The 26,631-nt window shown below is 35.5% G+C and overlaps 1 protein-coding gene across 10 annotated transcripts in view; it reads right to left on the bottom strand.

Moving 5' to 3' along the window:
- LOC144281984 (BEN domain-containing protein 5) overlaps nt 1–26,631 on the bottom strand; it is a 1,369,676-nt gene that overhangs the window by 858,573 nt on the left and 484,472 nt on the right. The window contains exon 1 of one of the 10 annotated variants that reach the window (XM_077845016.1): nt 14,929–14,960. The exons of the other annotated variants lie outside the window; for them this stretch is intronic. Within the exon in view, the coding sequence (XP_077701142.1) occupies nt 14,929–14,934 (6 nt within the window). The 5' untranslated portion in view covers nt 14,935–14,960. Of the gene's footprint in view, nt 1–14,928; nt 14,961–26,631 lie in introns of those variants that run through there. 10 annotated transcript variants of the gene reach the window in all.

Here is a 26,631-nt window from a genome sequence, read left to right as displayed (position 1 = left end):
TGCTATAATGAAGGTAAGGGTTTGGGTGACACCCTATCTCTGTCTCTCCTACCTGGGTCCATGTGGTTATTTTATTCTTTGTTGTAAAGAATCACTTCACTTAATTTTCGTATTTCTTGAAATTTTAATCCCAGGATAACATACAGTGTTATATTAGTTTCAAAGCAGTGATATAATCCGTCAATTCTACACATTATTCATAAAAACGGTATGCCTAATCCTCTTTATTTATTTGATCCACCCCTTTTGGTAACCATCAGTTAGTTCTGTATGTAACAGCCTGTTTCTTGGTTTCTCTTTTACCTTTGTTCATTTCTTTTGTTTTATTTTCCAAATTTATAATTCCCTGATGATGAGTGATGTTGAACATCTTTTTCATGTCTTTTAGCCATCTAGATGTCTTCTTTGGAAAAATGTCTATTCATGTCTTCCACCCATATATTAACTGGATTATTTTTCTTTTGGTGTGGAGTTTGATACCTTCTTTATAGATTTTGGATACTAATCCTTAGTCAGATATGTCATTTGCAAATATCTTCTCCCATTTAATAGGTTGACTTTTAGTTTTGTTGACTGTTTCCTTCACTGTGCAGAAGTTTTTTAACTTGATGAAGTTCCAGTAGTTCATTTTTGCTTTTGTTTCCCCTTGCCTCTGGCAATGTGTCTAATAAGAAGTTGCTCCATCAGAGGTCAGAGAGGTTGCTGCCTGTGTTCTCCACATAGGTCTTTCATCATTTTGAGTTTATTCTTGTGTATGGTATAACAAAGTGGTCCAGATTCATTTTTCTGCCTGTTGCTCTCCAGTTTTCTTGAAACCAATTTCTGTCTTTTTCTCCACTGGATATTTTTTGCTGGTTAGTTGAAAATTAGTAGACCATACAGAAGTAGGTCCATTTCTGGGTTTTCTACCCATTGATGTAGAGTACTGATACTCACTCACATTGATGTATGTGTTTGTTTCTTTGCCAGTAACACACAGTCTTAATCACCATTGCTTTGTAAGATAGTTTGAAATCCAGCATTGTGATGCCCCCAGCTCTGCTTCTTTTTCAGGATTGCTTTGACTATTCAGGGTTTTCTGTGGTTCCATACAAATTTTAGGATTGTTTGTTCTAGATCGGTGAAAAATGTTGGTGGTATTTTCACAGGAATTACATTAAATATGCAAATTGCTTTGGGTACAAAGACATTTTAACAATGTTTTCTGTTCTAATCCGTGAAAATGGAATGTTTTCCTATTTCGCTGTGTCCTCTTCAATTTCTCTCATAAGTGTTCTATAGTTTTCAATGGAAAGATCTTCTACCTCTTTGGTTAAGTTTATTCCTAGGTATCTTATTGTTTTTGGTTCAATTGTAAATGGGATCACTTTCTTGATTTCTTTTTCTGCTGCTTCATTATTTGTGAAAAGAAATGCAACAGGTTTCTGTACAATGATTTTATATCCTGCAACTTTGCTGAATTCATATATTAGTTCTAGCAATTTCTTTTTGGTGAGTCTTTTGGGTTTCCTATATAAAACATCATGTCATCTACAAATAGTGAGTTTGACGTCTTCCTTGCTGATTTGGATGCCTTTTATCTCTTTTTGTTGTCTGATTGCTGAGGCCAAGAATTCCAGTACTATGTTAAATAATAATATTAGTAATATTAATAGTTAAATAGTAGTGAAAATGAACATCCCTGCCTTGTTCCTGATATTAGGAAAAAGGCTCTCAGTTTTCCCCCACTGAACAGCTGTGGGTCTTTCACATGTGGCTTTTATGATGTTGAGTATGTTCTTTCTGTACCTACTTTGTTGAAGGTTTTTTATGGACCTAGAATGGATGCCCTACTTTGTCAAATGCTTTTACTGCATCTATTGAGATGATCATATTGTTCTTATCATTCCTTTCATAAATGTGGTGTATCACATTGATTGATTTCTGAATATTGAATCATCATGCAGCCCAGGAATAAATCCTACTTGATCATGGTGAATAACTCATTCTATGTACTGTTCAATTCAATTTACCAGTATTCTGTTGATAATTTTTGCATCCATGTTCATCAGGGATATTGGCCTGTAATTCTTCTTTTAATAGGGTAATGCTGACATCATAGGAGTTTGGAAGTTTTCCTTCCATTTTTACTTTTTGGAACAGTTTGAGAAGAATTTATACTAACTCTTCTTTAAATGTCTGGTAGAGTTCCCCTAGGTGCCTACCTGGCCCTGGATTTTTGTTTGTTGGGAGATTTTTGATTCCTGATTCAATTTCTTTCTTTTTTAAAGATTTTTATTTATCCATTCATGAGAGACAGAGAGAGACAGAGAGAGAGAGAGGCAGAGACACAGGCAGAGAGAGAGAAGCAGGCTCCATGCAGGGAGCCTGACTGGGGACTCGATCCCGGGTCTCCAGGATCACGCCCTGGGCTGAAGGTGGCGCTAAACTGCTGAGCCAAAAAAATAAAAAATAAAAATAAAAAATAAACTGCTGAGCCACCCGGGCTGCCCCTTGATTCAATTTCTATGCTGGTTATGGACCTGTACAAAATTTCTATTTCTTCCTGTTTTAGTTTTGGTAGTTTGTATGATTCTAGGAAGTTGGCCAGTTTTTCCAGATTGACCAGGATTGTTGGTATATAATTTTTCATAATATTCTCTTATAATTCTTGTATTTCCTTGATATTGAGAGTAATCTCTTCTCTTTAATTCATAATCTTATTTATTTGGGTCCATTCTCTTCTCTTATTGATAAATCTGGCTAGGGGTTTATCAATTTTATTAATTCTTTTAAAGAACTAGCTCTAAGTTTCATTGATTTGTTCTACAATTTTTGTTGTTCTATATCATTTATTTCTGCTCTAATTGTCATTATTTTCCCTTTTCTGCTGGCTTTAGGCTTTATCTGCTGTTCTTTCCTACCTCCTTTAGGTAGGAAAGGTTAGGTTGTATATTTGAGACTTTTCTTCCTTCTTGAAATAGTCTTGTATTACAATATACTTACCTCTTAGTACCACCTTTGCTGCATCCCAAAGGTTTTAGACTGTCATGTTTTCATTTTCATTTGTTTCCATGTATTTTTTTTATTTCCTCTTTAATTCCCCAGTTAATCCATTCATTCTTTAGTAAGATGTTCTTTAATCTCCATGTATTTGTGGGCTTTCTAAAAATTTTGTGTGTATGTGTTTGACTTCAAGTTTGATAGCATTGTTGTCTGAAAATATGCATGCTATGATCTTAATCTTTTGGTACTTATTGAGGGCTGATTTATGACCTAGTATGTGATCTATTTTGGAGAATGTCCCATGTGCACTTGAAAATAATGTGTACCCACTGCTTTAGGATGAAATGTTCTGAATACATCTGTGAAGTCCCTCGGGTCCAGTGTGTCATTCAAAGCCACTGTTTCCTTGTTGATATTCTGCTTAGGTGATCTGTCCATTACTGAATGTGGGGTGTTAAAGTCCCCTAATATTACTCTATTATTATCAATGAGTTTCTTTATATTTGTTATTAATTGTTTGATAGCTTTATGTGCTCCCAAGTTGGGGAAATAGATATTTAAAATTGTTAGATTTTCTTGATGGACAGACCCTTTAATTATGATAAAATGTCCTTCTTCATCTTGTTACAATCTTTGGTTTAAAATCTAGTTTGTCTGATATAAGAAGGCTATTCTGGCTTCTTTTAGCATGAGAGACGGTTCTCATCACCTCACTTTCAATCTGCAGATGTCTTTAGGTATAAAATGAGACTCCTGTAGGCAGCATATAGATGGGTCTTGTTTTTTTAATCCATTTTGATACCCTGCCTTTTGATTGGAGCATTCAGTCTATCTACATTCAGAGTGATTATTGATAAATAGGAATTTAGTGCTACTGGGTTGCCCTTAAAGTTGGTGTATCTGGTGATGTTCTCTGTTCCTTTCCAGTTTGTTGCTTTTGGTCTATTTTCACTCCCAAAGAGCCCCTTTCAATATTTCTTGCAGGGCAATAGTTCATGAACTCTTTCAGTTTTTGTTGGTCTGAGAAACTATCTCTCCTTCTCTTCTGAATGACAGCTTTGCTGGATAAAGTATTCTTGGCTGCATATTATTCCTATTCAGCACATTGAATATATCATGCCATTCTTCTCTAGCCTGCCAAGTTTCTGTAGACAGATTTGCTGCAAACCTGATCTGTCTTCCCTTGTAGTCCCTTGTTAAGGAGTTTTTTCCCTTTCTGCTTTCAGGATTCTTTCTGTCTCTGTGTATTTTGTGAATTTGGCTACAATATGTCTTGGTTATGGCTGGCTTTTATTGAATTTAATGAGAGTTCTCTGTACTTCTTGGTTTTTGATATGTTTCCTTCTTCAGATTAGGGAAGTTTTGACCTATAATTTGCTCAAATAAACCTTCTGCCCCTTTTTCTATCTCTTCTTCTGGGATGCCTATCATATAAATGTTATTATGTCTCAAATAGTCACTGTGTTCCTTAAGTCTACATTCATGATTCAATACCTTTTATTCTCTTTTTTTCCAGCTTCATTATTTTCCATAATTTCATCTTCTATGTCACTGATTCATCCATCTTCATTGTCTTGGCATCCATTCAGATTTTCATCTTCATTATAGCATTTTTAATTTCTGCCTGCCTAGTTTGTAGTTCTTTTATCTGAGCAGTAAGGGATTTTTTAGTGTCTTCTATGCTTTCTCTGAGCCCAGGTAGTATCCTTAAAACTGTTGTTTTAAATTCTAGTTCAGATATCTTACTTATATGTGTATTGATTAAATCTCTGGTCATCACTTCTTCCTGTTCTTTCTTTTGGGGTGAATTTCTCCATCTTATCATTTTGTCTGGCTCACTGTTTATTTTATTTTATTTTGTTGTTGTTGTTGTTGTTGTTGGTAAAGCCTGGGCATTCATGCTCTTAAGAGTAATAGCTATATTGGGAAAAGGTACTGCTCCCAAAAAATAATAAATTAAAAAAGGGAAGTTAGATCCTATGTGTGCTTTGTTCCGCTTGTTAAAAGAAGCTAGATAGAAAAAAAAAGATAGATTGAATGAATGAATGAATAGAATTAAGATTAAAATTTTAAAAAGGAGGCTAGATCTTATTTCCCCTTGAGCTGAAGCTTTGTAGCACTCTATGGTCAGTAGGCCAGGTACAAAGGGTTTGTGCTGGTCTTCTAGGGGGTGAGGACTGCTGCACTGATTCTCAGGCAAATTTGCCCTAGTGGAGATGTACCCGCAGGGCACAGTGGTGATGCAATTGGTGTAAGTGGCTCTAGCCTCCACTGGATGGTAATATTTTTCTCAATGAGTTTGGTCAATGCTGATGTGGGGTAGGGGAATGGGATGAAGTTGCCCTCCTCTCTCAACCCTAGTGCTGGAAGCTTGCACTAGCTACTCTTCAAGAAGCCCTCACAGAAGAGCAAACAATCACCCCTCCTGTGTCCCTGCTTCTGCCGGACCCCTGCCTTCACCCGCCTGTGTCTCAGCTGTCCACCTGCCAGGTGGCACAGTGCTCCTGTGTTTTATCTCAGGCTATTCGGCTAGGCTTCAAAACTCCCAAATTTAGAGATCCATGAGACACTGACCTTTGCTGATCCTCTGGGGGAGGGTCCCTCTGGGCTTTTGCTGTTTGCTGGCTTGTCCCAGAAATTGGTACTCCAACAGCAGAGCAGTTCAGAGTTTATGGTAGAGCATAGCCAAAACCCAGCACCAAGGTTTGCTCTCCTCGGTCAGTGTCTCTGTTCCTATGCTAGTGAACATTTCAGCACATTGGCATCTGCTAGGTCTTTTTGTCCCTGGAGAGGCTATGCTACTTTCCCCAAAGGCACTCCAAGCAAGGGAACTGTTTCTGCAGGGCCCAGGGCATCCTCAGACCAAGCCATCTGCTCCCAGGCCTCCACCCTCCTTCCCCACTGGAGGACTGCTCAGCTCACCAGACCTGGGTGATAGGCATGGACCTCCAAAACTTCAAACTTTGTGCTATGCTGCTTATAAAAGCTTCTGGTGGTTAACCCTCTTCTATTCCAAGTCAACAGTTTTGGGGACGAGTTCTTCCTCTGAGATCCCCTGTGCTTGCCCTCTCTCCCTCTCTCTCTCTCTCTCTCACTCTTCTGTAACTGGAGCTCCTTCTCCTTCACATCACCCACAGTTCTTTTCTCCCTCAGTTGATTCTCTCCAGCTCCCACCTTCCACAGTGTGTTTTTTTCTAGCTCTAGTTGTACAGTTTTGCTCTCAATCCGCAGATCAGTTTCTTTTGTGTTCAAATGATTTAATATTCATCTAGCTGTATTCAAAGGACATGGCAAGCTCCAGGTTCCCCTACTGCCATTTGTTTTGATTCTTAAGTTCCACATATAAGTGAAATAATATGGTATTTTTTTTTTATTATTTCACTTATCATTATATTATCTAGATCTATCCATGCTGTTGCAAATGGCAAGATTTCATTCTTTTTAGTGACTGAGTAATATTTCATTATATATATGTGTGTGTATATATAGCCAGACATATATATAATATATATGTATGTATATATACACACAATATATAGAAACATACATTATGCACATCTGTGAACATATGAACACACTCCTAAGTGTACAACTGAAGGAGTTGTCATAAAGTGAACAAGTGGTGTGTATGTGTGTGGATATATATATATATATATAGAATATATATATAGAATATATATAAAGAATATATAAGTAATATATATATATATATATATTCTTTATCCATTCATCTATCAGTGGACATTTGGAGTGCTTCCATAATTGGCTATTGTAAATAATGCTACCAAAACCATGGGTGGGAAATATTTTTTTCAAATTTGTGTTTTCATACTCTTTGGGTAAATACTCAATAATGGAATTACTGTAACATAAGGTGATACTATCTTTAACTTTTTGATGAATATTCATACTACAACACTTTCTACAGTGACTACAACAATTTTAACTCCCACTGACAAAGAACTGTTCCTTTTTTCCCATATCTTTGTCAACACTTGTCAATTCCAGTGTTTTTTATTTTAGCCATTCTGAGATGCATGAGGTAATATTTCTTTTTTTTTTAAAGATTTTATTTATTTATTCATGAGACACACACACACACACAGAGGCAGAGACACAGGGAGAGAGAGAAGCAGGCTCCATGCAGGGAACCCGATGTGGGACTTGATCCCAGGTCTCCAGAATCACACCCTGGGCTGAAGGCAGCGCTAAACCGCTGAGCCACCTGGGCTACCCAAGGTAATATTTCATAATCGTTTTGATTTACATTTTCCTGATGATGAGTGATGTTGAGCATTCTTTCATGTGTGTGTTGATCAACTTTATGGATTTTGTCAACTGTATGGAGTCTGTCTGGAGAGATGTCTGTTGTTACATTTTTTAATTGGATTATTTGGTTTTGGGGTGTTGAATTATGAAAGTTCTTTATACATTTCGGAAACTAAACTTTTGTTTGATATGTCATTTACAAAGACCTTCTCCAATTCAGTAGGTTGCCTTTTGGTCTTGGTCTATGCTGTGCCAAAGATGTTTATTTTGATGCAGTCTTGATAGTTTTATTTTGCTTTTATTTCTCTTGCCTCAGGAGACATATCCAGAAAAATGTTGTTATGGCTGATATCAGAGATATTTCTGTCTGTGCTCTCTTTTAGCATTTTATTTTTTTAAATTTATTTTTATTTATTTATGATAGACATAGAGAGAGAGAGAGAGAGGCAGAGACACAGGCAGAGGGAGAAGCAGGCTCCATGCCGGGAGCCCGACGTGGGACTTGATCCCGGGACTCCAGGATCACACTCTGGGCCAAAGGCAGGCACGAAACCGCTGAGCCATCCAGGGATCCCCTCTTCTAGCATTTTAAAGGTTTATCTCACATTTAGATCTTTAATCCATTTTGAGTTTATTTTTGTCTATGGTGTAAGAAAGTGGCCCATTTTCATTCTTTTGCATGTAGTTGTCTTGTTTTCCAAACACCATTTGTTGAAAAGATTGTCTTTTTCCCATTGCATATTCTTGCCTCCCTCACCAAAACTTAACTGACCATATAATTAGAGGTTTATTTACTAAGTTTTCTATTCTGTTCCATATTCACAAGATATGTCTTTTTGTGCCAGTACTATTCTCCTGATGACCACAGCTTTGTAGTGTATCTATTGATACGTAGGATTGTGATACCTCCGGTTTTGTTCATCTTTTTCAAGACTGCTTTGACTATTTCAAGACTAACAGACTTTTTCATCTTTGTTCCTTCACTGCTTACACAAGAAACACAAGACTGTGTTTCCATACACTTAGGATAATTTGTACTGTTTTCTTTTTTGTCTTTTTGTTGTTTAGTTTCTATTTCATTTATTTCTGCTCTTTTTATTATTTTCTTCCTTCTACTAGTTTTGGTTTTGTTTGTTCATCTTTTTCTAGGTCCTTTAGGTGTAAGGTTAAGTTTTTTATTTGAGATTTTTCTTGCTTTTCTTGCTTCTTTAGGTAGGTCTGTACTGCTATAAACTTCCTTCTTAGGACAGCTTCTGTGAATCTCAAACATTTCGAACTACTATTTTCATTTTCATTTGGTTCACTTAATTTTAATTTTCTCCTTGATTTGTTGGTTGGCCCATTCATTGTTTAGTAACACTTATTTGTGTCCTTTCAGTTATTTTTTTTTTGCAATTGATTTCCAGTTTGATAGCATCATGATCAGAAAAGATGCATGGTATCAATTTATTCTTGAGTTTGTTGAGAATTTACTTTTAACCTTTTTCCTGAAAACCTTTTGTTGTAAGTTTTTTAATGAATAATTTTTCTATGTGGGCCACAATGGCCTCACCCATGGTAAATCTGTCCTAAGTATATAATATAATCAGACATTAACTCTGGATAATCTTACCTTCCAATTTTTCTAAAATGACCTAATTTTTGCAGCAATTTCATTTGTTGGTTTATCAAAAATAACTAACTTAGAGCTTTTATTTTTGCAGTTTTAAAAACTAGGGGGCCATAAACAACAACCTTTAGAAGATACAACAGTTCCAGGAAGCCCTTACACAACAGCCAGCATGACTTTTTACTTTCAGTCTATGATCTGTCTATATTGTTTTTTCCAAAAGCAGGATTCACGTCTAACATCTCTACAATCCAGCACATGTCAGTCATAGTCTAATACTTGCTTACGTCAATAAAGGAAGTGCAGTATGGGGAAAAATAATGAATTTGGAGTATAAGTTTCAGAACTTATACCAAGACAAGTTAACTAACCTCTCTGAGTTTCAGGGTTACCATGATTAACAATAAACTCTTACAAGAACATTATAAAAACTAAATTAGATGACTGGTATGGGTCTATAACTCTAAAGTACTATACAAAATGTTAAACATGATTAGGGTGAAACAGTGAAGGGAGTGGTTATTTTTAAGTTTACAGTGGTAGAGGGGAAAGGATTCTTGGAGGGGAGAGTGAAAAACAATCTTGAGTCCTAGCCCTAGCTCTGCAGCTTATTAGCTGTGTGATTTTGTACTAGTCATTTTCCCTTTCTGAATCTCAGCTTCCTTGACTATATAATCAGGTAGTTGGACTAGATGAATTCTACAATCATTTCTAGCACTAACAGACTTTTTCATCTTTGTTCCTTCACTGGTTAGCACATAACGTGTAATAAATGTTAACAGAGCATGCAATGAGTGCCTAGCACATAGCATGTACTAAGTCTTAACTCTGTTAATTTGAACTAAACACAACTTTAAAGCAGAGAAGGTAAGGAAAAGGGACAGTTTTAACATATGTTTAGTAGATAGAATCAGTAAGATTTGGTGACAGATTTGGTAAAAGAGTAGGGAACCAGAAATGGAGGACATTTGATCAGATTCTAGCAAGAGGAACTGCTGACTAAATAATTGCCAGCATATCCTTAGAAAGGGTCAGTTTAAAGAATCTGGGTTATTTAATATGGGGAAGAGAATCTTCAAAGGAGAATGGATCAGCCACCACAAGCTCTTCTTCCTTTAATAAATAGCTTAAAGCTTGGATTGAAAGCATTAATGACTATATTATGTCATCCTTGAATATCCCAATTTCTGTGATGTTACAGGATCAGAAATGTAAGAGTTAATCAGCTTTGGCTACACTGGTTCCGAGAGAGGAGTACAAAATGTGACTGAGTTCTTGGAAGGATCTCATAATGTGAAAATTATAATTTCTGAATTAGAAGATATGATAGATAATCTGCTGGACAATTTTGGCACTGTTTTTCATGTCAAGGATACCTGTGACATATCCCGTAGATATCAAGATTCCCAAGACAATGTGGAAGTTTATGGTAACAAGGTTGTTTTAAATGGGGTTATTCTGAGAAATCCAGAAAAAAAAAATGACTGGAGAATAAAGAGATCATCTATTTCAATTCTGCCATTTGACTGATAAAAAAATTTGGAAAAGTTGTTCAAGGTCACACATTGAATTAATGGCAGAGCTGTTATTAGGGGAATTAAAAAGAAATGAAAGTTATATTCTTTGAGCATCTCCTATTTGCCAGGTTTTGTTAGGCAGCTTTATACGTGTTATCTCAATTAATGCTATTACATAGGGGACAAGCTTAGTAACTTCATTTTATAGATGTAGAAAGTTCAAGTAAATTATCCATAGTTATTCTAATAGAAAATTTCAGAGTGAGGATTGACCCCACATTGGCCCATTGGGTCAAGTCCTTGACCCATGTTTGACATTATGCTAGCTCCCTATTAGTAATGAGAACATATCTATCATGGTTTGCCAGGGACAGTCCTACTTTATGTATATTATCCTAGCATAAATTTCAATAGTACCATTTGACACAAAAATGTAAGCTTTGGCAGATAAATTATATGACCAACTTTTTTTTTATCATTAATTGAAAATTGTAAAGCACTGTTCACTTTCTTTAAAAAAAATTGGGGACCCAAAAGCTAGGCGCCCATGAAGATTTCTCTATTACTAGTAGATCTTTGGAGAAAACTGGCTTATGTTTTAAAGTAAAAAATAAAATAAAAAGTTTGCTCTTCTCATTGGTTCTTTTGAGGCTTTCTCATCCTCAGGTCAAAAATTATTAGTAAAGAAAGAAAACAGCAGGAAAGGTGATGGGGAATACTTAAGCTAAGAAAGGGAGTCTATTTAACCTAATACTTAGACAATTAGCAAATCATAAGCAAGGGGAAGACCACATATCTATTTAAAGACAACTGGCACAGAAGATTCTGGGAAGATTCTATTGGATATTGTATCAGATCCTTATTTCTATGAAGCAGAAAGTATAAATAATTAACACCCATACAGCACTCTACAGTTAACAAGTAGTTTCATCCACTTGTGTGATTATGTTCATTTTTCACTCATTCATCCAACACACACTTAGTGACTCCTGTGCTGAACTGAAGCTAAACACTGCAATTTCTTTAGGGCAGAGACATTGTGGGTCTTACTGCTAAACTCACAACATCTGGCACATTGCTGGCACATAATAGCTGCTCAGTAAACATATGAGGATGAATATGAATATGCATGAATACAAAGTTTAATAAGAGACTGTCCAAAAATTCACTGTGTAGTAGAAGAAAAAGACAAATTAAAACTGAAAATATAATGCTACAAGTATAAAACAGAGGGAAATAATGGAACTCTGAAAAACACAGAAGGCAATCAGACAGCCTGGAAGGTAAGGGTCAGAAAAACTTGCCAGAGGTGCTTATACCTAAGCTGAATTTTGAAATAGTGGTTGGCAATATATACTCTCACTTGGTTATAATTATAACCTGAAAAGTAGATATTGTCACTACTTTCCAAAGAAAGAAATTAAGTCTCAGGGAAGCTAAGTGAAAAAAAGTTACCCAATTTTCACATTAATCTATTCCTTTAATAGCTTTAAAGAAGTCACAGGGGGAGAATACGGACCTTGGCAAAGATTACAAATAATAGAGAAAGATATTTGGATAGTTGAGGATTGAAGAAGAAACCCTAAAAATGAGCATACTTTCTTTGAACAAAAAGGAACTAAATAAGGGCCAGAATGAAGGAATCTTTAAGAGAAAGAAGCAGAGGTAACTTTAACAATGCGTTAAGGGATTCTTTTGTTCCCAGATATCTGTTGGGAACTTACTGTGTATCAGTCACTGAAGACATAGATATGGAATACATGTCTCTGATTTCAAAGAACTCAAGGTCTAGTAAGATAATACAGGCACGTACCAGGAGAGGAAGAAAAGAGAAAGGTTTGGAGCTGATACCTAATTCAGGAATGAAAAAAAAAAAAAACACAACATTTTCCTATGTGAAATTCTCAATAGTTTTAACATAGAAAGTTAAGCATGTTAGTAAAACAGAAATATTGACAGGAATTGGGTTCCATCATGAGAGAGGCCATTTCTAACTGATGCTTTTATCACATCCACATAACTGCCACCCTCCACCCCTCTCCTGGTACCTAGGCTCAAGACCAGGCATTGAAAAGATTTCTAATAAGGCATGCTGAATTAATGAATAACAAGTATCAGATTTAAATGTGCCTCCCTCCCAAAGAGCACTGACACTTTAATACCAGCCTTTAATACCTTAAACTAATAAAGTGGAGGGTCAGGTAGATAAACTGTGGAGCCATTTTAAGAAAATATATCTTTTTCATCCCTTCACATAGGAAAACAATACTTCCCAGCCCTGACTTCATGCCCAACCCCACTCCTACACACACACACACACACACACACACACAAAGTATGTGTGAATGTATGCAAGCTGACTCTGAGTACTAGGAATTATGTATTATTCCCAGTAGATTCCTATAATTTTAATACCAACTGACTTTGGATAGGTCACTTTCCCTCTCTGAGCTGTCTCCTCATCTGTAATACTTTCAGAATATATGGGCTGCTTTACTTAGGCTAACATGAGGTATAAATAATGTTACAGGGCTTGAGGCTAACATGAGATAAAGGCTGCCTTGAGGCTAACATGAGATAAAGGATGTTACAGTGCTACAGAATATGCCCTTCCCCGATGTCCTCTATAAAAGTAAATGTAACCACATTTCTATATCCCAGTGTCTTGTCCATGGAGACTGCTTGATGACCTTTTTGTCAAGTGAATGAATGCATGCCATTATTATTCTAGACTGTCAAGAGAATGACGAAAGGAATCCAACAGTCTGGTCTAGATGGTATTGCTATTCCTAGGAAGCACTGAACTAAAAACTAAAGAGAATGGGACCTACATATAAAAGAGGTGGTCTGGTAATAAATCACACATTTGCATAAGCTATGAATCATTCTGTATAATTAGAACAAATAATTTTCCTATAAATCAGGTCTGGCAGCTATGAAGGTCTGATGTTTATCCCCCCAAACCATCTAATTATAGTGAGAAGATAACAAATGATTCTTCTTTGAAGGAGAAAAAGTCAAAGGAGGAGATTCTGAGGGACAAGCATCATTGAATCAAATGGTTGAAAAGAAGGCAAAAGAGACCAAATGATTCCCAATGATTCATCTCTCTGCTTCAGAACTGTTTCTTGGTTTGGCAAGGCACTTGGTGGACTAGTATTTTGTGTCTGAGAAGGAAATTTTCATAGCAATCCCAAATTCACTTGTCTGAATTATTGCGATTTCTGGGTAAATAGCTTCCCAATGTTTTGGCTGTTTTCCTGTGTGATAACATTCTAAAAATTTCTTAAGGATTTGGCCTCCATTAAGTTCAATTCAGGATTCATCTTTTCCAGTCTAGCTTCTTGAGAATCATTTTTTAAAATTTGGATTTCCCCAAAATGAGCCACTACCACCCACAGGAGATACAGAAAAAAAGACTCCTAACCTAGGCATAAGTAAATCCAAGCTCTGGGTAGCAGAGGATTCAAGGCTGAAGGTGTTTGTTTTATTCAGCACAAATTTGCACTTTACAAATGCAGGAAGTGAAGTTCAGAGGGTAGACTTGCCCCGGAATTCCTAATACATAAATACAGAAGTAAAACTTCGCTAGGACTTCCCAAAGCCCATGCTCTTTCAACTATTCCACACTGCTCTCCATTAGACCAATTAAGTCTTAGTTTTATTTTCTATCAAATGAGATGAAGTATTAGAGGGCTTCTAGATCCACAACTATATTTTGGCCAGAGAACACATAACGCTTTTATTTTAATTTTGTTTTAATCCTAGTAATTCACTGACCAACACTACGAAATGTATAAAAGCTTACGTGTCCAATCTCAATTTTTCCTTTCACTAAAATGGGGATAACAATACCTCTGTTACTGAAATGTCATAATTGTTAAGTGATACAATGGAAGTAAAAGTGCTTTGTAGGCAATAAAGTGACCACAACAATGATAAAGGAAGAGCAAGGGGGAAAAGAATCATTCCTTTCCTCCAGCCTCATCTTTTCTCTTTCATTTGTTAAAGTGCCTGAAGGAGCTGCATCTTTTTCACAGGAGTCAAGATCTGACTGAACTCACAAGTCAAGCCACAGAATAGAGAATAAAATCCACGGGATCAGAATGCAACCTCATCAGTTTTGTCTCCTGTCGGGTTTTGTTAACCACCATCAGAGGGAAAATCGACAGAGGCAGTGAGTGGGCCTCTTTCTCTAAAAAGGCCCTTCCATCTGGTGCAGTACTGAAATCATCAGCCCTGTAATTAAAATGCAATTGCCATCCCCTGCTACAATCCCAGGATGGCCATTCCATCTGCATGAGATATAGGGGGGAAAGCACCAATTTTTGCACTTTTCTGGCTCCATTAAGTTTATTCTCTTTCTATTAATTAATCTAAGGACACTAGAGGCTCCTTCTTACTCTGCAAACCAGGGTGGCACAAACCACACATGGGATGTCTGAAACTTCATGAATTTTTAAAACTCGGTGCCCATACCAGTTACAGAGAGGCTTAATTACTTCTGACTAAATCTGTAATTAAAATATATCACTGGAGCAGATTCACCTGCATGTGTAGGTGTTGGCATTCATGCCTGTGTGACAGGCAGAGATGAATCACCCAGAGACCATGTGCAGAGAGCAAAGTTGTGCTGGGTGGCAAGATGACTCTCAGGGAGGACTTGAAAAGGAAAGTCAGAAAAAGAGAATGTATAGGAGAAATCCTGTTAAGTTTTACGTTCAAAAGAAGAATGGTATCATGTCCAACAGCCAATCATGACAGTTAAAGGTCCAACAGCCAATCATGACAGTTAAAGGAATTTGCTAGGGTGAAAGAAAGCTAAGGTAGCAGGTGACAGGGAATGGAGTTGAATTGTGAAGGCAGCCAAAGGTAGAAAGAAAAACTATACTGAAGGCAATCCAAGATTGTAGTTAAAAAGATAATGTGAGCTTTGGTGAAAAAGGTAAAGCTAGAAATGGAAAAGTGTCAAAAGGGCTGAAAACTAGGATAGGCAGATTCAGGACCAGAGCTATGAACAGTGTGTATGCTTCAGTCCCTGCTTTAAATATTGTCTGAAATGTGTTATGGAGATAGTCATGAAGGATTAAATGATATATTTCAGACTTGAGCACTATAAGAAAAAAGGTACTGAATTTTAAGAAAACAGAGGTCCAGTACTGCTACACATAATATGTCTAATCATGGATAAGTCACTTCCATTGTAGGCCTATTTCTTTATCTGTAAAATACAGGAAATAATACCAGTCTCATGTACTGAGCCATTATGCACAGCTAAACAACTGTGAAGGTACCGTTCATATCAACTGTAAGGTGAACAGTGTTCCCTGGATTTGTGCAATGCAAGATTATTATGAAATTTTAACATGACCTGAAAAGTGGAAAGTATTATAAATATATTATAAAAAAAATATTGTATTTTTAGTTTCTATGACATTAAGCCATATACTGTCTTTTGTTGTGAGCTTCCTCATACTTAAAGATGTTGAACCATATAATTTTTAAGGCTTTTTAAAATTCTAATATTGAATAGCATTACGACTCATTTGGACTTCATTCATCCATTCATTCAACCAAATTTCAAATGGGCCCCAAGTTGGGTGCTGAAAATTAAAAAATAATTGATATGATCCATTCCCCTAAGAGTTCACAGTTGAATGGAGTTTATACCAAATGAGATCCCTTTAGGTGAGACAGTTGGTGCTTTTCAATTGTATTTTCCAAGGCCCTGATATTTTAAGCATAATAATTGAATTATAACATTAGAAATATTAAGCTAATAAAAATAAAGAACTGTAAAATTGAAATGATATATTTAAAATTAAGCAAAGTCTTACCTTTAGAAAAACAGAATTATTTCAAAAGTCTTTAGATTGTTTTAATAAGGAATACTGGATTGGGATTCAAATAAGTTGGGCTCTCTAGTCCACTTTACTGCTAGTCACTATGAGACCCTAATCAAGTCACTTAATCTCCTACCGTATTAGCTTTCTACTGATCAAACAAGAGATTAGTCCAACCTAGATGATCTTTGAGAATCTGTATTTTCGCTAGTCTGTTATCAAATTGTTTGTAATAACTCTACTATAGAATACATACATACATATACTAGCAATATACGCTTATACCAAAAATGACCAAACTCCAACATCTCATAAAGCACTCTTAAGTACTACAAATTATTCATGCTTCTAGCTAAAACAAAGATTATAAAAATGAAATTCACAGGAAGATTAAATTACCATTAAGCCAGTTCTTTCAAACTTCTTTGTCATAATTTTCATTCAAACTGCTTTGAGAAGATGAACTCACTCATTTGAATTTTTTCAAATGTGCTTTTACTTCCATTCACTTCTTCCTACCAAGTATTTCATACTCATTTTTTTCTTTCAATAAAACAGATTGGCTGAAGTATAGGGTCCATACAGGACAGGAGTAGGAAATAGGATTAGATATAGAATATCAACTCTGACACTTCCTTGTTGTCCATCCTTGGGCAAAAGATTTAATCTCCCCTAGTCTTAGTCTATCTACCTATAAAATGGGAATAATAACAATTACTCCAGTAACTTAAAAAGTTAAGAGTAATATATAGAATTTCTAGTATAATCTCTGGTACACAGGAGGTATTTTGTAATATCATTTTCTCCTGGAAAGGAACATTTACTTAACCTGAAAATTCTCTTCTAGATATGTGAGCATTAAAATAATACCTATATTAAATATGCACTATAGATACCCTAGAAATAATACATCAGATTACACTCAGTCCATGCACTCATCAGACTAACTTGAGAATTCCCAGCAATTCAGCCCTAGCCAAACACTCATGCCAGATATTCACTTAAGATATCCAGTATTTGGGAAAGACAATAGAAGGAACTAATTTACTATCCATTCCTCAAGATGTCTGATCTCTAGACAATAAGATAAATGCTAAAAAGCAATATATTTTTATTATCTTAATTACCATTAGAAGTATAATTAAGTAGGTTATGCCTTCCACCTCTACAGACAGTTATTGTAAGAAGTGTTCACCTATGAGCAATATGCTAGTATTTTACAAAACCCTAGCTTAAAAATATGAATTTTAACAAAGCCTCTTATTTAAAGAATACACATGATAATCCCTCTGAGAATATAGAAAAACTCTCATTCAACAGATCTGCTTCCTTTTCTCAAAGAAAGTGAACAAATATAAGTCATCATATTACTTCTGCCTTGGTATCTAGGAAGCTTAGAGCTGTATCTAATTTTTAAATGCAATAGCTACCTTATGTTTAAATTTCTGTTCCTATAAGCACCACAACTGGGGTTGCACTATCTCCATTCAGAATCTTTCAAATGGATACTTTACTTTCCACCTTACTCTTCTTCAAACATTCAACAGCATTTTTTTTTTTAAATCTAAACTTCTACTCCCAAGACTATGGAGTACATGTTTCCCTAATTCTCCTGCAAAGTAAACTATACATAGAAAAAATATAAGAAGACTCTCAAGTGAGGAGAGAATCAGAAGACTGCATAGGAAGCTGACAATTCAAAGAATGACATAGTGCTAAGCCCCGTGGGGTTTCTTTTTGCCTCATTTATACCAGAATGAGAGAAGACAAAAACTCTGAAATGCCAACAAGTACAGAAAGACAAAACCCAAAAATCTCTTCTCTCTAAAGCAAAATAAGTCAATGAGAGAAAGACAAATACCACATAATTTCACTCATACGTGGAATTTAAGAAACAAAACAGATGAACACAGGGAAGGAAAATAAAAATGAAATAAGATGAAAACAGAGAGAGGCAAACCATAAGAGACTCTTAACTATAGGAAACAAACTGAGGGTTGCTGGAGGGGATGTGGGTGAGGGGATGTGGTAACTGGGTGATGGGCATTAAGAAGAGCACGTGATTTGATAAGCACAGTGTGTTATATGCAACTGATGAATTACTGAACTCTACATCTGAAACTAATGATGTACTATATATGTTAGCTATTTTAATTTAATAGAAAACAGAAATTATATAGAAAAACAAAATACAAAGAATCAAATGGAAATTTAAAAATTTTAAAACACAACAACTAAAATAAAAAAACTCAGTGGATGGATGAAACAGAAGACTAGAGAAGACAGAGGAACAAGTCAGTGAAGTGGAAGACACAACATAAGACACTATTCAATCTGAACAACAGAATAAAAAGAGACTAGAAACAAAAAAGTGATAAAGGATCTAACATTTGTGTAATCAAAGCTCAGAAATAGACAAAAAATACAGCAGAGCTGAAAAAATACTGAAGGAAATAATTGCTGAAAACTGCCCAAATTTGGCAACATAAATTTAGTTTAAAAAAACTGAACAAACTCCAAATAAGATAAACTCAAAGAAATTAACAAACAGATACATAATAAAACTTCTGAAACTGATCTTGAAAATGGTGACATAGAAATAATACATTATCTACATGGAAAACACTACAAATCAGCAAAATTCTTATGAGAAACCAGAAGGAAATACCACATTTTTATTTCAGAATGAAAACAACTGTCAACTCAGAATCCTATATCCAGCAAAAATATGCTTCAGATATGAAGGGAAAACCAAGACATTCTCAGATGAAGGAAAACTAAGAAAATTTGTTGCCAACAGGCCTACTGTAAAAAATGCCTAAAGGAAATGCACTATAACAGAAGGGAAATATTAGAGAAGGGATCTTAGAACATCAGGAAGGAGGAAAGGAAATAAGCAAAAATAGAAGTAAATATAGACTCCCTTACTCTACTTCAGTCAAGTATGCTTAATAATTGAAGCAAAAATTGTAACACTATTTGATTTGGCTCTAAATCTAAGTAGAGGAAATATTTGTGACAATTATATTATAAATGGATGAGGGTAGAAGTGTGTAAAGGGAGAAAAAGATTCTATACTTGTAATGATAAAATAATAACACTATAGTAGACTGTGGTAAGTTATACATATGCAATAAGTAAGAAAAACAAAGAAGAAATAAAATGGCAGACTAAAGTGACAATAATTAATTACATTCATGTAAAAGGTCTAAATACACCAAGTAAAACACAGACATTGGTAGAAGGAGTTAGAAAACATGACCTAACTAACTATAGAGTGTCTTTAAGAAACTTATTCATAACATAACAATATGGACAAGTTAAAAGATGGGAAAAAAGGTATTTCATGAAAACATATTAAGAAATCAGAAGTGACTGTATTAATATCAGATAAAGGAGACTTTGGAGCCAAGGAAATTACCAGAGACAGAGAACATTATCATTACTATGTAATAATGTTAAGGAGTCAATCTACCAAGAATACATAGCAATCTTAAATGTTCATGCACCAAACAACACAGCTGCAAAATATGTGAAGCAAACCTGCATGAAAAAATAGAATAAGAAAGAAGATATAACTGAAAGGTGATTCAGTATATTCACAACTGAAGTTAGATATTTCAACAGCAAAACAACTACAAAATCAGGATAGATACAGAAGAACTCAACAATGCTAGAAACCAACAGGATCTAAAATGGACATTTATAAAACACTCTACCCAATAATAGAATAAACATTCTTTTCAAGCAGCTACAAACATATATGAAGATAGACCATCTATTGGCCTATAAAACCAAACTTACTGAATCTAAAATAATTGAAATCATAGAGTATGTTCTTTGGCCGCAATGGAATTACATGAGAAATCTTTAATAGAAAAAATAACACGAAAATCTTGAAACACTTAAAACTAAACAACAAACTTTTAAATTATCTATAAGACAAGAATTTTCAAGTGAAATTTTAAAAAATACATTTAATTAAATGAAAATTAAAGTAGACTTTATCAAAATTTGTGAGAATAGCTGAAGCAATGTTGAAAGGAAATTTTACAGCACCCAATGTACCCCATTTTAGAAAAGGGAAAGACTCAAGTCAATAAATCTAAGCTCCGGACTCATGAAACTATTAAAAAAAAAAAGATCATGACTTGCGTGGAAACTAAGAGATGACTGCTTAACTGACTGAGTAACCTAGATACCTCTCTATCAAATATTTAAAGAAGAATTAGCATCAATTCTACATAATCTCTTCCAGAAAATACAAAGAGAGGGAATATTTCACAATTCATTTTATGAATCTACTGTTTTAACCTGATATCAAAACAAACATAATACAAAAAAACCCACAAGTAAAAATCATAACCATAGATGCAAAAATCCTCAAAATAGTAACAAAAAGAATTCAGCAATATATAAAAAGAATTGTATACCATAACCAAATGGAAATTAGGGATGATTCAATATTCGAAAGCCAGTAATTCCACAGGGGAGAATAAAACAGGGAGACTGAAGGGATGCCATGAATAACGAATAAAAAACTTTTTTTTTTTTTTAACTTTGCTCCTTTTCCAGCTTCTAGTCTTGCTCAGACTTGCACTCCCCACCCCATTCTACACATGCATTGTAATACAAATAACACTTGTCCTCCTTGCACAAAGAAATAGTGATATCTTTGGAGCATTCCAGCATAATAAATAACATCTAAGGAGTGACTGGGCAGGGTCATTATATAGTTTTCCAAGACCACTGACTCAAAACACCTTGATGCCAAGACACCTGGCTTCAGGGAACGAATGACTCATGAAGGACACCTGCACTCTGTCCTTTTTCTGACCAGTTCCTGGATGCCTAAGAAGACACATGCGTGAGACTCCAACTGGCAATAAAAACGTCAGACCCCAAGCAAAGACAAGACTCATGCTCTTTTCCTTCCTGAGTTCTGATTCTCTTAGATGCTCTGTCCATCTCTCTCTCTCTCTCTCTTTCTCTCTCTATATCTATATAGACACATATATGTATACAAACACAAATACATATACATCTATATATATATGTGCGTGTAACTATATATATATTCAATAAACTTTGCTTTCATTTAAGAAAAAACAAAAACAAAAGCCAGTCAATGTAATTCACCATATTAACAAAGTAAAGAAAAATCACATGATCATATGTGCTGATGCAGAAAAATTATTTGACAGAATTCACCACCCATTCATAATGAACACTCTCAGAAAAATAGGAATAGATAAAAACTAACTCCACTTGATAACAAACATCTCAAAAATCTACAGGTATTATTATATTCAATGATGAAAAACTGTCAAGAAATAGAGGTAGCAATAGGAATACAGAGGAATAAAGGAAAGGGCCCTGCACTCAAGGCATACAGATGAAAAAAAACAGGCAATCGGGGCAGCCTGGTGGCTCAGGGATTTAACGCTGCCTTTGGCCCAGGGTGTGATCCTGGAGACCCGGGGTCAAGTCCCATGTGGGGCTCCCTGCATGGAGCCTGATTCTCCCTCTGCTTGTGTCTCTGACTCTCTGTCTCTCTCTATGTGTGTCTCTCATGAATAAATAAATAAAATCTTTAAAAAAAAAAAAAGAAAAAGAAAAAAACAGGCAATCACTATCCTGTCTAGGAAGAGCTATGACAACTGCATAAGGAAGAACACTGTGGTGATTTGATAGACGGTCATCTAATCTAACCTAGGTTTTGAAGGGGGGGGGGGGGGGGAAGAGTTCACCAAGAGTGATAAAAAGGAGGAAAGAATTTCTAGAAAGAAGGAAAAACATCTACAAAGGCCCTTAAGATAGGATGCTTATCAGGAAACAGTGGAAGCTTAAGGAGCCTTGATGAGCCCATGTCACTCAGATCTCAGTTCTGCAGATGGGAAAACACAGTTTTGTTTTGTTCCGTTTTGTTTTAAGCATACAAAGGATGTGAACAAACTTCAGTTTTATGGTATAAAGATGTCCTTAGGAGTATGAAAGGTCAACATTAAGTAGTCAAAGAGAAGAAGGAGGCCTATTACAATAGTCCAAGTAAGAACTGATGGGAGTATGAATTTTCTTCTTTAGACAGCCAGACTGAATCTCTAGGATTCTCAATCTACATTCTGGACTGCATCAGTTTCAAACACTATGGAGAAAAAAAAAGAAAAAAGGAGTTGTATCAGTTCCCTAGTCTTAAAGATAGGCCTGTAGCCAGGAAAATGGAAAAGTTGGGTGAAAGCTGGAAAATTTTAAGCTCAAAATTTAGTGTGAGACAGCAAGATACATAAAGGATTGCATATTAAAAGACCAAGAGCCAATTTTAATTCTCTGATGGGAAAGTCACTAAGTCTCTGCAAGCCTCAGTTTCCTCACCCAGAAGATGAGATAATAAATCTCATCTTACATGGTTGTTAAGAGGATTATATGAGATGGTATGTATAAATGTGCTTTGTAAACTGAAAAGAGTGTGAGAAATTATAATGAACAATTACCCTTTTGCAAATGCTCTGTTTCAGACCATCTGCAAAACTGCTCTTGGGGCTGATATATTTCAACCTTGCTAGTTGGCGATTTCTTTTCTTGTCTTCAGTATCAGCAGGGATATACACAAGTGGAAGAGACAAAAGATGGAAAAAAGAAGAGAGCATTAACTACCATTCATGAAGCCTCTATGCACCAGGAATTGAGCCATGTGCTTTAACATGTATTATGTCATAATGTCTCTTCCATTTTATAGTCAAGAGAAGTCAGAAAAGTAGCTTGTCACTTTCACATAGCAGGAATTCAAAGACATTTGGATGTAGGAAAAATAAATACTATCTTATTTCCATTCTTTTGTTCTTGTCACCACACCAAATTGTTTCATTCCCAGGAGCTATGCTTAAGAATAAAGTAAGGCCATTTAAAACCACCATGAACCTGATATGTGACAATCTAAGTACTACCATTAGGTCCTTAAGTGGCTTACATGTTGCCTAACACAATATCTAATGCATAGTAGGTGTTACAACATATTTTTAAATACAAGAGAGATAGAATGAACAACAAACACATCAATAAATGAATTAGAAGTCCTTGAATTTCCCTAAATTAACTCATCTTTCAAATTATTTCACCAGGAATAAAGTACAGATTATACGCTGAACAAATAATTTTTAATGAATAAATAATGTCTTTTCCTTTTATGATTAAAGATGAGGTTCCACTAGGGAACTGTACAAAGAAGAGATCTTGTTACTGGTTTTCACACCTTGGCCTCAAAGATATACTAGTAGAGCCTATCCTGGGAACTTGTGGAAAGAGAAGAGACGAGAAGAGAAAGCTATGGGATGCCAGTCTCTTCACACCAAAGAAGTGAGTGAGAAGACAGGAAACAAAAGGAAAAATGACAGGGAGAAAAGGTCAGAACAATGAAGATAAACTTCTGATCTTAATGATTTTTACCGAGTCCAGTCAACATATTGTAGAGCAATCCTGATTAGAACTGTGCACTCTCATCTTAGTGATCTCCTGATAGTAGTAGTAATAAAATATCACTTTATTATTTTTAAAGGGCTTTGACAATCATCTAATTTCCTTATTATGATTTTTTAAAAAAAAGGCAGAGCAAGGACCATAATTTCCATGTTACTGAACATGAGGCTCAGGGTAAAGTGAGACATCAACTACATATACAGCTAGTAAATGGCAGAGTTAGGATTTGAATCCAAGTTGTTTGTCAAATAGAGCCCTTTCTCCTATAGCATACAGCCATGTATATTTGAAAAAATAGGTAGAGTATTCTTTCTTTCTCTCAAATTTTCTTCTCTTGTAATAAACATCAATTCAGAGAAAGCAAAGAAATACACTGGCTTCACTGACAGAACAGCACTTTCCCCTGCTGGGAGGCAAGTGGAAGGCCTCAGGATTTGGGTTAGAGTCCTTCTTGAACATCACTATACAGTGCCAGAAGGAAGTAACTTGTTTTCTAGAATTCTATAACAATAAAAAAATATTTTTTTATGTCCAAGAAGTTATGGTATTGTGAGACATGGTCTCAGAAGATTTGGATTTAAATCCTGGTTCAACTCTCCACTCTTTATCATTTTCTTTAAATTCAGTAGCATCTAGAAGTAATGTGATATTAGAATGTGGTATTGTGTACATGTCCTTTCACAGTTTGCCTGTAGCTTACTTCTCTGGGATCATCTCTTATCATTCTTTCCCCTTGGCCCAAGGCATTCAAAGATCAAGACAAATCTGATTACTAGAAATGTTTTGCACATTGTTTTCATGGCTCCATGCTTTTGCTTATGCTATTTTTTCTCAGTCTCAAAGGGCCAACCTGTCATTTACCTGTCTTCTGCCTACCCCACTCACCTCTATAGAGAAATCCTACCCACCCTTCATAATTTTTGCCAAATCCAAGTCCTCTGTAAAGTCTTTATCAACTAGAGCCTAGACAAGCAATCAATATGCATTATCTCACTTTAATTATAACATCATGGGAGACAGGAATTAAAATATCCATTATCAGATGAGGAAATAAAAACTCAAAAAAGTCAAGAATTATCACTTCTCTTACAAATCCAATAAGAGTGAAAATGGGATTTAAATCAGGTATGTGCATCTGAAAATGGCAGAAGTAGTGGGCAGAAGTTACAGAGAGATAGGTTTCAGTTTAATGTAAGGAAGAACTTAACAGTCATCAGATCAACCCGACATCAAATGGACTGATTCTATAAAATGTGAGTTCCCTACCACCAGAGGCATCTAAAAAGAGGCTGAAAAAAATAAAAATAAAAAAAATAAAAAAAATAAAAAGAGGCTGAATTACCACTGGGCCAGTTCATTTTAGAGGAATTCCTGCATTCTGAATTATCTTACAGCTGTAAGATTCTTTATCAACATCCATGTGACAAAAACTAACAAAAATTGCTCAGAAAAAAATTCTCTTTCTCAGAATTTATCTCTCTCTTATGATCAAGATCTGTGAGGCAGGTTTTTTGACCAGAGATGCTATATTTTCATTTAGAAAGGCTCCTAGAATAATTTAGTCCAATCTTTCAACTCCTTCATTTGATAAATAGGAAAAGAGAAGCCCGAGGAGAGGTAGCAAATTCTCAAGTTCAAGAGTGAACTATAGTCAAAACAGAAACTGGAATTAAGTTGTACTAATAATGCTCAAATTGGTATACTGTACTGAGTTGCATCTCTTCAAAAAGAACCGACCATGTACAGAAGACAGACTAGGTTACTCCTTAAATCAGTAGCTGCTGCTGTTTCGTTTCTTTTCTTTTCTATTCTCCTCTCTTCCTCTTCTCCTCTTCTTTTCTCTTTTCTTCTTCTTCTTCTTCTTCTTCTTCTTCTTCTTCTTCTTCTTCTTCTTCTTCCTCCTCCTCCTCCTCCTCCTCCTCCTCCTCCTCCTCCATTGACATGTCACTATTTTCTTAATGTATTGATATAACAACATTTTCAACAATTACAGCTTCAAGTTATACTTTGGCCAAAAGAAGATAGAAACCATTCAATAATGCAAGTGACTTTGGGCTTATGTTGAGTATGGCTTTGTATTTTTTGTTTTGTTTCAAGTTTTTATTTAAATTCCAATTAGTTAACACATAGTGTAATATTATTTTCAGGAGTAAAACTTAGTGATTAATCACTTACATACAACACCTAGTGCTCAACACCGCAAGTGCTCTCCTTAATTCCCATCACCTATTCAACCCAATCTCTCACCCCTCCCCACTCTGGCAACCCTCAGTATGTTCTCTTTACTTAAGAGTCTATTTTTCACCTGTTGAAGGACATCTAGGCTCTTCCCATATTTTGGATACCATGGACAACACTGCTGCTATAAACACTGGTATGCATGTAGGCATCTCACTCTTTAAAAGACACTTTCAGGGTTGTGCATGTATAGTGTTGCTATATGAGAGCAAGTGCCTCATTAAACTTTGTGCCCTTGACATCTTATTTACCTCACCTTGAGCCTACCCTGCTGCCCTGTCATGGTAGGGATGTGATATATGGGAGGGGGGAAGGGAGAAGTGAGGAGGAAAGTGGTGCTAAGTGAGGATAAAGAGATATGTAGAAGCCATATCCCAGAAGGCCTCATACACTATGTTAAGAAGTTCGAACTTTATTCTGAGGGCAAATAATTAAAAAGAAAGATTTCTTGATAAGTCATTAAAAAGTTTCCACAGAAGAGAAACTTACTCAGAATTTCATTAGACAAACATCATTTTGCTATTGGGTGAGGAAAAAATGAAAGATCAAGATTCAGTGTGAACCAGTTAGGAAGTAAATACAATCCTTCAGGTGAGAGATGATGATGGCCAAGACTGGCATAAAGACAATGGGATGGGGGAAAGGAGAAATGTTTCAGAGTTTTTTTTTTTAAAAGATTTATTTTTATTTATTTATA

The sequence above is a fragment of the Canis aureus genome, chromosome 13, assembly GCF_053574225.1.
Source record: "Canis aureus isolate CA01 chromosome 13, VMU_Caureus_v.1.0, whole genome shotgun sequence".
Lineage (NCBI taxonomy): Eukaryota > Metazoa > Chordata > Mammalia > Carnivora > Canidae > Canis > Canis aureus.
This window is presented reverse-complemented; position numbering and strand designations above follow the sequence as displayed.